We start from the raw sequence: 12,291 nt of genomic DNA on the forward strand, positions 1-12,291 counted from the left end.
AAAATTAAACTAAGTGCATTAGTACAACACAGCCCACTTTAGCTCTCATGTGTTTCATGCATTAAACATATTGTATTAATTGTATATATATATTTAATTGTTCAGGTCTAACATGTGTGTCTCCGGATGCTGCTTCATCTCTGGGATGGTGCCTGAAGTCCACACCAGGTAAGAACATTTGAAATGAGTTTTAATTGTAAATCTCTGCGCTGTGATGAAGCTTCTTCCTGCCATTCGTAGTTTCCACCAGAGGTCGAGAGACCAGTGATGGCCCAATCCTTCCTTGGATGTCTGAGCGCTTTTGTGCAATAAAATAATGTTTATTTATTTTAAATCATGTGTTTTAGACTCTTATACAAGTCTGTTCTTTTCTACCCAGAGTACCATCAGCGCCGGGGAGAAATGACCCTCCAGGCCACCGTAGTGAAACTGCTGATCAAGGAAAGGATGTTGGGATGAAATCATGGCCAAGCAGAAATGATTAACTTCGATACAGGTGAGCAAGTTTATTATATAGTGACCAGAAGTTATTGAATTCGCTGTGATGAAGCTTCTTCCTGCCATTCGTAGTTTCCACCAGAGGTCGAGAGACCAGTGATGGCCCAATCCTTCCTTGGATGTCTGAGCGAATAATAAAATACATATTTTTAAACTTATCCTTGAGTTTCTCCTTCTGAACTAACTAGTTCTCTTTCTCTCAGGTTTGATGTGATGCAGATAACTGGATTAAATCCCCCACAGATGCTGATCCACGTCTGTGAACCTGGTACGTTAGTAATTATTTACTGTAAATATACATTTTTAATTCGCTGTGATGAAGCTTCTTCCTGCCATTCGTAGTTTCCACCAGAGGTCGAGAGACCAGTGATGGCCCAATCCTTCCTTGGATGTCTGAGCGAATAATAAAATAAATATATTTAAACTTTTATTCCTGTATTTTCTCCTTCTGAACTAACTAGTTCTCCGTCTCTCTCAGGTTTGATGTGATGCGGTGAAACGGATGAACTCCAGAGATGCTGATCCACGTACGTTAGTAATTATTTTATTACTGTAAATATACTTTAATTCGCTGTGATGAAGCTTCTTCCTGCCATTCGTAGTTTCCACCAGAGGTCGAGAGACCAGTGATGGCCCAATCCTTCCTTGGATGTCTGAGCGAATTGAAAGCGGAAAATTAAATGGTTTTTATTTTTTTTCTAAATCTAACGAATCTCTGCGTGTCTCTTTCAGGGTGGAGTCGGTGCTCGCCGTGCAGTCGACCCACTGGAGCTGGCTAATCCCTGGTACGTATTTTTGATTATCGGGTGTTATCTATAAAGTTCGCTGTGATGAAGCTTCTTCCTGCCATTCGTAGTTTCCACCAGAGGTCGAGAGACCAGTGATGGCCCAATCCTTCCTTGGATGTCTGAGCGAATTTAAAAGCAGAAAATTCAATGTTTTTTAATACAAAAATGTATCTCTTAGTCTAACGTATCTTCACGGGTCTCTTTCAGGGTGGAGTCGGTGCTCGCCGTGTAGTCGACCCACTGGAGCTGGCTAATCCCTGGTATGTATTTATTATTATCGGGTGTTATCTATAAAGTTCGCTGTGATGAAGCTTCTTCCTGCCATTCGTAGTTTCCACCAGAGGTCGAGAGACCAGTGATGGCCCAATCCTTCCTTGGATGTCTGAGCGAATAATAAAATATTTTTAAACTTATCCTTGAGTTTCTCCTTCTGAACTAACTAGTTCTCCGTCTCTCTCAGGTTTGATGTGAAACGGATGAACTCCTCTACAGACGCTGATCCATGTCTGTGAACCTGGTACGTTGGTAATTAATTTATAACTAAATATATTTTTAATTCGCTGTGATGAAGCTTCTTCCTGCCATTCGTAGTTTCCACCAGAGGTCGAGAGACCAGTGATGGCCCAATCCTTCCTTGGATGTCTGAGCGAATTTAAAAGCAGAAAATTCAATGTTTTTTAATACAAAAATGTATCTCTTAGTCTAACGTATCTTCACGGGTCTCTTTCAGGGTGGAGTCGGTGCTCGCCGTGCAGTCGACCCACTGGAGCTGGCTAATCCCTGGTATGTATTTATTATTATCGGGTGTTGTCTATAAAGTTCGCTGTGATGAAGCTTCTTCCTGCCATTCGTAGTTTCCACCAGAGGTCGAGAGACCAGTGATGGCCCAATCCTTCCTTGGATGTCTGAGCGAATTAACTCGTTGTAATCGGATAATCATTGAAATGTTCTGATTATTAAAAGCGTTTTATTTACTCTCACAGGTGGAGGGAACAACCAGGAGCCGAGGATTCATTTTCCACACAATCTTTATTGACTGTTTTTATTGATTACAAAGAAATAAAGATCACTGACTAAAGTTGATTTGTTCCTCTTTTTATAAACATTTCTCATCAGGATTCTCCAAAATAAAATGTACTGAAAGTGTGAATTGTGTGTTGGTGCCAATTTGTCATCCTAGTATGTAGTTTTAATACATAACATATCTATAAAAACAAGTTGAAGTGCCAGATGAAGACGGAAACATTAGATGGAAGGCATGAATATATCATGATAAAGGTTCATAAGTACACATTCAGGTCGATGAGTAGCCGCTGTATTTATAAAATGGATTAATTACAAAATATAGATTTATCTCACATTGAGAAAATTATTTCCTCAGCATTTGGAATATTATTATATCCAAGTCTACAGTATTACAAACTGAACATTTAAAAAAAAAAAAAAATACATTCTCACTAAAATGACTTCATTCAGGGGAGTATTTAAACATAACAATCTACTGTAAACATGGTGTACTATACACATTAAGTATAAACTATAATGTTATTAGTTAATGCTAATTCATGTTTTACTGCTAAAATGTGTATTCCACCAAATATTAAAACGTGTAATTCAATGATTTCGCGTTACGGATGAATTGTGTCCCTCTTCGCTTCCCGCACCTCTTCCAGCTGTCAGGGAAGCTGCTGTTAGCAGAGCTAGCTGTTAGCAGGCTAGCTTTCACCGGGAAAGGTGAAGAAAAAGCTATAATGGCGGGCGTGCACCCGCAGGTAAGTGAACTCAGATTCACAACGCAGCTTTTCACACACCGTTTCCACGAAATGTTGAGATTTATAATGTTTAAATTCGCTATAACGGGAGCTAACAGAGCTAGCTGTGGCTAACTAGCCGCCTAGCTTAAAACCAGCTGTAAACAAAGTGTCAGAAAACCATAACCGGATTTCTGATGGACTCTTTGTCCAATATTTAAATAATTTGACTCTTTTGTGACTTAAAAAGATAGTCCAGTAGTTTAATGTATAGACATCCATTTAGTTAAAAGTAGCTACAGCTGTTTAAAGTAGCATTGAAATGGAAATACTCAAGTACCTCAGAACTTAATATAGTACTATAGTGTCTTCCCACCCCTGAACACAATGGAGGCTTTACTTGATTTAATAATGATGTTGTATTAACGGTAATAACCTACTTCAAAGTGTCCAGAGACCCACTGCTGTTATTTCTGTCCTCACAGGACGACCTGCTGAAGATGACACACAGAGAGAACTGGAAGTGAGTTTCCTTTCCTCACACACACACACACACACACACACACACACACACACACACACACACACACACACACACACACACACACACACACACACACACACACACACACACACACACACACACACACACACACACACACACACACACAGTAGAGTCTCCAGCACATGGCACCTGCAGGATGCTAACCGGCATATGTTGGGTCATTTGCATAATTAGCATAAGGTGTGTTAATTAACATGAATTGCATTATATCCTGTGACTGGTGACGTGGCCAACTTGGACATATACGGAGTGGTTTCTGAGTCAATTTCTGACATTTTCAGGATCAAAAATGGCCATAGTTGTATTCTTGGTGTACACATAATAATACAAAAATAGGAAAGAAATAATTAATGTATGATTAAATAATAAAGAAATCAAAAATAAATGCTGCGTTTTTTCCTTCTGACCAGTTTTTTTTGTGTGGTGCTTTTTCTGTGCTTTCCCCTCCGTCAGGGTGCAGCACGAGCGTCTGCATGTGAAACATCGCGGCCACGAGGCCATGCACGCAGAGATGGTGATGATCCTCATCGCCACGCTGGTGGTGGCTCAGATCGTCCTGGTGCAGTGGAAGCAGAGACACCACCGGTCCTACAACGTGAGGCCTTCATACATACTTTAAAGAGTCCTCTCCTGCTGATGTTCAGGTGTATATCAGTATGTAGTGTCTCTACTTTAAAGAGTCCTCTCCTGCTGATGTTCAGGTGTATATCAGTATGTAGTGTCTCTACTTTAAAGAGTCCTCTCCTGCTGATGTTCAGGTGTATATCAGTATGTAGTGTCTCTACTTTAAAGAGTCCTCTCCTGCTGATGTTCAGGTGTATATCAGTATGTAGTGTCTCTACTTTAAAGAGTCCTCTCCTGCTGATGTTCAGGTGTATATCAGTATGTAGCGTCTCTACTTTAAAGAGTCCTCTCCTGCTGATGTTCAGGTGTATATCAGTATGTAGTGTCTCTACTTTAAAGAGTCCTCTCCTGATGATGTTCAGGTGTATATCAGTATGTAGTGTCTCTACTTTAAAGAGTCCCCTCCTGCTGATGTTCAGGTGTATATCAGTATGTAGTGTCTCTACTTTAAAGAGTTCTCTCCTGCTGATGTTCAGGTATATATCAGTATGTAGTGTCTCTACTTTAAAGAGTCCTCTCCTGCTGATGTTCAGGTGTATATCAGTATGTAGTGTCTCTACTTTAAAGAGTTCTCTCCTGCTGATGTTCAGGTATATATCAGTATGTAGTGTCTCTACTTTAAAGAGTCCTCTCCTGCTGATGTTCAGGTGTATATCAGTATGTAGTGTCTCTACTTTAAAGAGTCCTCTCCTGCTGATGTTCAGGTGTATATCAGTATATAGTGTCTCTACTTTAAAGAGTCCTCTCCTGCTGATGTTCAGGTGTATATCAGTATGTAGTGTCTCTACTTTAAAGAGTCCTCTCCTGATGATGTTCAGGTGTATATCAGTATGTAGTGTCTCTACTTTAAAGAGTCCTCTCCTGCTGATGTTCAGGTGTATATCAGTATGTAGTGTCTCTACTTTAAAGAGTCCTCTCCTGCTGATGTTCAGGTGTATATCAGTATATAGTGTCTCTACTTTAAAGAGTCCTCTCCTGCTGATGTTCAGGTGTATATCAGTATGTAGTGTCTCTACTTTAAAGAGTCCTCTCCTGATGATGTTCAGGTGTATATCAGTATGTAGTGTCTCTACTTTAAAGAGTCCTCTCCTGCTGATGTTCAGGTGTATATCAGTATGTAGTGTCTCTACTTTAAAGAGTTCTCTCCTGCTGATGTTCAGGTATATATCAGTATGTAGTGTCTCTACTTTAAAGAGTCCTCTCCTGCTGATGTTCAGGTGTATATCAGTATGTAGTGTCTCTACTTTAAAGAGTTCTCTCCTGCTGATGTTCAGGTATATATCAGTATGTAGTGTCTCTACTTTAAAGAGTCCTCTCCTGCTGATGTTCAGGTGTATATCAGTATGTAGTGTCTCTACTTTAAAGAGTCCTCTCCTGCTGATGTTCAGGTGTATATCAGTATATAGTGTCTCTACTTTAAAGAGTCCTCTCCTGCTGATGTTCAGGTGTATATCAGTATGTAGCGTCTCTACTTTAAAGAGTCCTCTCCTGCTGATGTTCAGGTGTATATCAGTATATAGTGTCTCTACTTTAAAGAGTCCTCTCCTGCTGATGTTCAGGTGTATATCAGTATGTAGTGTCTCTACTTTAAAGAGTCCTCTCCTGCTGATGTTCAGGTGTATATCAGTATGTAGTGTCTCTACTTTAAAGAGTCCTCTCCTGCTGATGTTCAGGTGTATCTCAGATATGTAGTAGCTCTGTTGTGATTGGTCAACCTGCTTAGAGATGTCCCGCCCCCTTCACATACAATGCGTTGGAGCACTAGCCAATAGGAGCGTGGGAAAGTGTTCTAAAGTGATGTCACTATGTTCCGGAACTGGGATTTTAGCCTTAGTTTCAAGTGTCAAGGCTTTTATTGTCATGCGTACGTAGCTCCAGCACAGAAAAGACCGATAGGTACTCTGTAAATCCAGTTGAACCCTGCCCTCACCGGTTCCTCCTCAGCTGGTGACGCTGGTGCAGATGTGGGGGGTTCCTCTCTACTTCACCATCAAGCTGTACTGGTGGAGGTTCCTCTCCATGTGGGGGGTGTTCTCCGTCGTCACCAGCTACGTCGTTTTCAGAGCGACGCGAAAACCTCTTTCCTGCCGGACGCCCAGGTGAGCAAAACAATCACTGTAATGTTGTGTGTGTGTGTGTGTGTGTGTGTGTGTGTGTGTGTTAAAATCTAAAGGTGTGTGTGTGTTTTCCAGGATGGTGTACAAGTGGTTCCTGCTGATCTATAAGCTGAGCTACGCGGTGGGAGTTCTCGGTTACCTCGCCATCATGTTCACGATGTTCGGCTTCAACGTCTTCTTCAGGTGAGCTGCACGGTATACGTTCTTTCATTCCCCTACGTTTAAAATAAATATACATTTTCTTCCATATTTCGTTTTTTCCCTCCTTGTTTTATTTATTTACAAATCTTTTCTTCACTTGGAAAATAATCTGCTTCCGGATTTAGGGCACATGCTTTTCTTCTTAATCTAAAATCCTTAAAATATAAAAATGTGGCTTTTCTTATTTGATCCGAGCCCCGGACCTCTGGCATCAGTTAGCTATAATAAAGACAGCGATATATAATATATATATATATATATAATATATATATATAATAATAACTAAGCCCTCTGTGTGCAGGATCAAGGCGGAGGACTCCATGGACGTGGGAGTCATCATGCTGTTTTACGGACTGTATTACGGCGTCATGGGAAGAGACTTTGCAGAAATCTGCTCCGACTACATGGCCTCCACCATCGGGGTACGACTCCTTTTATTAAACCATTTGATTCTTAATGGGAACGATGTTTAACTGGAGTCAATGTCCACAAATCCACCTTACATTCATATATTAAAGGGGACCTATCAGGCAAAATGCACTTTGTGATGTCTCTTCTACATCACCATGTGTCCCCGGTGTGTCGGGGAACTCACGCAGCGTCAGGAAATAAAACCCTCTCTCTTTTCCTCCGTACCCAAATCTCTAAAAACGGGGAACAACGGAGCTGATCCAGATTTGCGTCCGATATGACGTAATATCTGAAATGTGGACCCACGGCCCAATCAGAAACGTTGCTATCAGAAACAACGCCCGACTGTTTGGACGTAATATGGTCGGTGTTTACATTAGCATGCTAACACTCGGAGTAGAAAGGAACTCACCTTGTGGTATAACCGGCAAGAGAGAAAGCCTTTGAGCTCCAGACTGTTTCAGAGCCTTGATAATCCATGATATGGCGTTTCATCACGGCAGCATTTAGTTTAGACGGTAGCTGCCGGGTCCCGCGTGAGCTCAGACCCCTCCTCTTTAAAGCTTTATCCCCAAATCATCTCTTTAGAAACAGGAAGTGAAACAGAGGGATATGAGGCGTGGCTAGAACGATCTGTTTGGTGTTTGGAGCAAAACACTTCATAGACATGTTTTTTATATATCTGAGAGCGATGCTGTTGCCTAGAGATAGCATGATAGGTGACCTTTAAAGACGCTGCAACTGCAAGAGTTCATTGAGAAAATTCACAATTTTAAGTTTTATTCAATATCAAAGTAATTTAGCGCTAGTTTTCTGTACATCCTTCGATACGCTGCAAACAGGAACTGCTAAAAGCTAATTCGGCTTACTTTAAATCAGTGTTTCTCAAACTTTTTCATTCCAAGGACCACTTAACCAATACAAAAACACTCGCGGACCACCTAACTCCACAAATATCCAAAAACACATTGGTTTTTACAAATCGCCTGCAAATGTTACAAACAAGTGGCAACATGTGAGATGAAGGTGTTTATCTGGGCTATCTCATGCAATCGAAAGTGAAACTCAAGCTCGCTCCATTGCGGAGATATTCCCGCGAGAGTGCGGAAAACTTAAATAAATAAATGTTATATATATACTCACGGACCACTAGGGGGCGCTCAAGGACCACTGCTTTAAATTGTTGTTTTTTTGCCAAAATATTTACAAATACAAGCTAAAGATGTTGTTCCCCACAGTATAACTAATTACACACCTTGTTTAAAGTGACCAAATGAGCAACGGTTGATTCCCATTAGACTAAATGAGATCGAATCAGTGATATTTCCTCAGCTCTGACTGAATACTGCATGTGTCGTGGATCTGATGTAACACTAACGACATTAAAGAATACGACAAAGAGGAATCATTAAAAACACAGAGATGGTGGAAGTCCTTATTTAGCAGTTAGCACTCATAGGCCACAGAAATAGAAGGGCCTCTTTCCATGAAACTACATCTAGCACGGCTTAAAACACACGATTACTGTCGGGGAAATACTGAATGTACTCTGTCCAATACGAGAGTAACATGATAACAAAGGTATCCCAACTGTAGCTCTGTACATGACAGGATGTGTGACGAAAAGTACGGATTTTAAGATTTTGATAAAAAGTCAGAATTTTTAGATTTCGGGAAAAAAATCAGAATTTTAAGATTTTTGATTAAAAAGTCAGAATTTTGAGATTTTGATAAAAAAAATCTGAAAAAGTCAGATTTATTTTTGAAAAAGTCGTAATTTAGAGATTTTGAGAAAAAGTCAGATTTTTGAGAAAAAGTCAGATTTTTGAGAAAAAGTCAGAATTTTAAGATTTCGAGAAAAAAATCAGAATTTTAAGATTTTTGATAAAAAGTCAGAATTTTGAGATTTTGATAAAAAAAATCTGAAAAAGTCAGATTTATTTTTGAAAAAGTCGTAATTTAGAGATTTAGAGAAAAAGTCAGATTTTTGAGAAAAAGTCAGAATTTTAAGATTTCGAGAAAAAAATCAGAATTTTAAGATTTTTGATAAAAAGTCAGAATTTTGAGATTTTGATAAAAAAAATCTGAAAAAGTCAGATTTATTTTTGAAAAAGTCGTAATTTAGAGATTTTGAGAAAAAGTCAGATTTTTGAGAAAAAGTCAGAATTTTAAGAATTTGAGAAAAAGTCAAACATTTTGAGATTTTCTGAAGAAAACACAACATTTTGAGAAAAAACTCATGTAATACTCATGCATTTTGTAGATGACAGGATGTATGATTACCTAGAAGAACTGGTATTCCTCCATCTTGTGACTGTGTAACTCCCTCTCTTGGATATCAGCATGTGAAGGACACTGTTCAGGAACTAGTTGATGCTCTGTAGGTGATGACTGCTTCCCTTCTGGAGAGGATCCCAGAGACATGGATCCTGAGGCTGAAGCTCAAGCCGGGGACCAGGGAGATCTTTCTAACAGTTATATAAAACAGATTCTACTCGTGTCTTTCCAGTACTACAACAGAGGAGGCATGCCGAGCCGAAGCCTGAGCGACGACATCTGTGCCGTCTGTGGTCAGAGGATCCTGGTGGAGGTGGAGGAGGAAGGATTCATCGAGGACACGTTCCAGCTGTCCTGTGGACACATGTATCCTTCCTTTACTTAGTGACATCACTGTGGAACGCTTGGTTAGCGCTCCAACACATTGTCTGTGATTTGAGTCATTCTGGGATGAATGTGTGGTGGAATGATATTTATGTTCAGTTCTTCCTCCTTAACCACGCTTCAGATTTCACGAGTTCTGCATCCGCGGCTGGTGCATTGTGGGTAAAAAGCTGACGTGTCCGTACTGCAACGAGAAGGTGGACATGAAGAAGATGATGAGCAACCCGTATCCTTATAAACAGGATATATATATATATGTTATGTAGAAATGTGTATCCAATTAGTTATATGATTTTTGATATTGTTTTCATTTGAATTATTTTGATTGTTTTGCCCCGGAATGTTTCTTTAGTATCTAATCTGCTTTTAGGTTTACATAAATATTTTTAAATATAATCGCTTAAAAGGACTCACTACGCTGACTTGATTCAGTGTTTGAGGACTCTTCGATGCATTGTCTCTCTCGTTTCCTCCTTAATTGCTCTGTCTCCTGTCAGCTGGGAGAAGACTCACGTCCTGTACGGGCAGCTTCTTGATTGGCTCAGATACCTCGTTGCCTGGCAGCCAATCATCATCGGCATCGTCCACGGGATAAACTTCACTCTGGGCCTCGAGTAGAGCCTCGCCAAAATGCAATAAGTGCTAAAAAAAAAAAAAAAAAAAAAAAAAAAATAATTAGTCACAGGAAGCGATTCTTCTGCAGTCTCCTTGTTATCTGGACTGAACGCTTGAGCGCTTCCTGCAGACGGAGGACACTTTGATGCCAAAGCTGCTGAAAATACGGAGGCACAGATCCAGTGTTCGCTTTTGAGGGGGGGATATGTCGACGGAGATTTTTAATGTGATAAAAACCATCGCTTTACTTTGTACTGTTTCATCCAAAATGCCTTTTTAAACGTCAGTTTGCACACTAACAGAGACCTGTTTACATTTCATCTGTTTATTTTAAATGTCTGTTTTTCTCTGTACGAAGCTGAGGCTAAACGGTCGCCTTAGCATTTCGTTTTTTATCCCTTAAAATACTGACAAGACTCATTTTAAGTTAAAGCCGAGCATTTTAGTTTTTTTTTTTAAACCCAATTTGATCCACAATATTAGACTGAATTATAATTTTAAAGGGGCCCTATTCTGCCTGAAACGCCTCAATTTACTTCCAGAACATAGTGACATCACTATGGAACACTCACGCTGCTATCCACACATTGTTCGTGATAGGCTAAGGGGCGGGACTTCTCTAAGCAGTTGACCAATGACATGAAAATGAATAGGGCCCCTTTAACATCATTATTTATTGCCACGATTTGTTTACTTTTAAAATCTTTAGAATATGGACATCATTTTTTTATTTTAGTAACATCACCCCTCGTCATATTAAGATGTCTATGAATCATCATTAATTGTGCAACCGTGAGACGGCGCTCTCGTTTTGGTGTTTGTTTGAGATGATGTGCCCAAAACACGGGGTCCGCCCTCCAAACACGGGGTCCGCCCTCCAAACACGGGGTCCACCCTCCAAACGTGGGGTCCACCCTCCAAACGTGGGGTCCACCCTCCAAACACGGGGTCCACCCTCCAAACGTGGGGTCCACCCTCCAAACGTGGGGTCCACCCTCCAAACGTGGGGTCCACCCTCCAAACACGGGGTCCACCCTCCAAACGTGGGGTCCACCCTCCAAACGTGGGGCCCACCCTCCAAACACGGGGCCCACCCTCCAAACACGGGGCCCACCCTCCAAACACGGGGTCCGCCCTCCAAACACGGGGTCCACCCTCCAAACGTGGGGTCCACCCTCCAAACGTGGGGTCCACCCTCCAAACACGGGGTCCACCCTCCAAACACGGGGCCCACCCTCCAAACACGGGGCCCACCCTCCAAACACGGGGTCCACCCTCCAAACGTGGGGTCCACCCTCCAAACGTGGGGTCCACCCTCCAAACACGGGGTCCACCCTCCAAACACGGGGCCCACCCTCCAAACACGGGGTCCACCCTCCAAACGTGGGGTCCACCCTCCAGACGTGGGGTCCACCCTCCAAACACGGGGTCCACCCTAAATGTTCAGTATCAGGCGTTTGAATGACTTGAAATCACAATCTTTTTTCTTTTTGCCAAATCATTTTGCTCGTTGTTATCAGGAACACTGCTGCTGGTATTAATACTTTGTATTTATTAAATATTTGTAAAACCTCACCAGTGTGTCAGAACATGTTTTTATTTATGTTCAGTTTCCTTGGAGGAGTTTGATTGTTATTCATGAAAAATGTATTTAAATTAAATCCAGCGTTGTTTACATTCATGTTTAATACTGTTGCTTGTAGCCTGGACACAAACAAACTATAAAGCTGTCGTTAAAATGCAATATTTATCTCTCTCTGTGTGTGTGTGTGTGTGTGTGTGTGTGTGTGTGTGTGTGTGTGTGTGTGTGTGTGTGTGTGTGTGTGTGTGTGTGTGTGTGTGTGTGTGTGTGTGTGTGTGTGTGTGTGTGTGTGTGTGTGTGTGTGTGTGTGTGTGTGGCCTAGCATTACCATCCTTGTGGGGACCTACATCTGTTTACACAGTCACGTGTGGGGACTGTTTTGCTGTTGTGCTGCTGTGTTTATTGTATTTTGTTACTCTGGCACAACAATTTCCTTCGGGATGAATAAAGTCTTATCTTTAGGTTAAGGGTAAGGGTT

At 41.2% G+C, this 12,291-nt stretch overlaps 1 protein-coding gene, 1 long non-coding RNA gene and 8 other non-coding genes across 13 annotated transcripts in view; all 10 read left to right on the top strand.

Annotated features, from left to right (window-relative positions):
* LOC117463598 (uncharacterized) overlaps positions 1 to 2,436 on the top strand; it is a 2,977-nt gene extending 541 nt beyond the window's left edge. The window contains exons 2-10 of one of the 4 annotated variants that reach the window (XR_004553948.1): positions 106 to 168; positions 380 to 496; positions 702 to 766; positions 977 to 1,025; positions 1,231 to 1,283; positions 1,494 to 1,546; positions 1,747 to 1,811; positions 2,017 to 2,069; positions 2,270 to 2,436. This is a non-coding gene — a long non-coding RNA (uncharacterized lncRNA). Of the gene's footprint in view, positions 1 to 105; positions 169 to 379; positions 497 to 701; positions 767 to 976; positions 1,026 to 1,230; positions 1,284 to 1,493; positions 1,547 to 1,746; positions 1,812 to 2,016 lie in introns of all 4 variants that reach the window. The other 3 variants (XR_004553946.1, XR_004553947.1, XR_011644897.1) reach the window with 3 other exon arrangements.
* On the top strand, positions 207 to 299 carry LOC117464153 (small nucleolar RNA SNORD14). Its single transcript, XR_004554045.1, has one exon. It is a non-coding gene; the product is annotated as a small nucleolar RNA SNORD14 (small nucleolar RNA).
* Positions 537 to 629, top strand: LOC117464145 (small nucleolar RNA SNORD14). The gene has a single exon (XR_004554037.1). It is a non-coding gene; the product is annotated as a small nucleolar RNA SNORD14 (small nucleolar RNA).
* LOC117464146 (small nucleolar RNA SNORD14) lies at positions 807 to 899 on the top strand. Its single transcript, XR_004554038.1, has one exon. It is a non-coding gene; the product is annotated as a small nucleolar RNA SNORD14 (small nucleolar RNA).
* LOC117464147 (small nucleolar RNA SNORD14) lies at positions 1,067 to 1,159 on the top strand. The gene has a single exon (XR_004554039.1). It is a non-coding gene; the product is annotated as a small nucleolar RNA SNORD14 (small nucleolar RNA).
* On the top strand, positions 1,321 to 1,413 carry LOC117464148 (small nucleolar RNA SNORD14). Its single transcript, XR_004554040.1, has one exon. It is a non-coding gene; the product is annotated as a small nucleolar RNA SNORD14 (small nucleolar RNA).
* LOC117464150 (small nucleolar RNA SNORD14) lies at positions 1,584 to 1,676 on the top strand. The gene has a single exon (XR_004554042.1). It is a non-coding gene; the product is annotated as a small nucleolar RNA SNORD14 (small nucleolar RNA).
* On the top strand, positions 1,844 to 1,936 carry LOC117464151 (small nucleolar RNA SNORD14). The gene has a single exon (XR_004554043.1). It is a non-coding gene; the product is annotated as a small nucleolar RNA SNORD14 (small nucleolar RNA).
* Positions 2,107 to 2,199, top strand: LOC117464152 (small nucleolar RNA SNORD14). Its single transcript, XR_004554044.1, has one exon. It is a non-coding gene; the product is annotated as a small nucleolar RNA SNORD14 (small nucleolar RNA).
* Positions 2,437 to 2,955: 519 nt separating the features above from the next.
* On the top strand, positions 2,956 to 11,806 carry rnf175 (ring finger protein 175). The gene is made up of 9 exons (XM_034105907.1): positions 2,956 to 3,058; positions 3,523 to 3,560; positions 4,056 to 4,197; positions 6,171 to 6,325; positions 6,419 to 6,526; positions 6,846 to 6,966; positions 9,465 to 9,598; positions 9,741 to 9,842; positions 10,114 to 11,806. The coding sequence occupies exons 1-9, from the start codon at positions 3,038 to 3,040 to the stop codon at positions 10,232 to 10,234; spliced, it is 942 nt and encodes a 313-aa protein (XP_033961798.1). The 5' UTR covers positions 2,956 to 3,037; the 3' UTR covers positions 10,235 to 11,806.
* Positions 11,807 to 12,291: the final 485 nt, after the last annotated feature.

This window comes from Pseudochaenichthys georgianus, chromosome 18 (assembly GCF_902827115.2).
Source record: "Pseudochaenichthys georgianus chromosome 18, fPseGeo1.2, whole genome shotgun sequence".
Taxonomy (NCBI): domain Eukaryota; kingdom Metazoa; phylum Chordata; class Actinopteri; order Perciformes; family Channichthyidae; genus Pseudochaenichthys; species Pseudochaenichthys georgianus.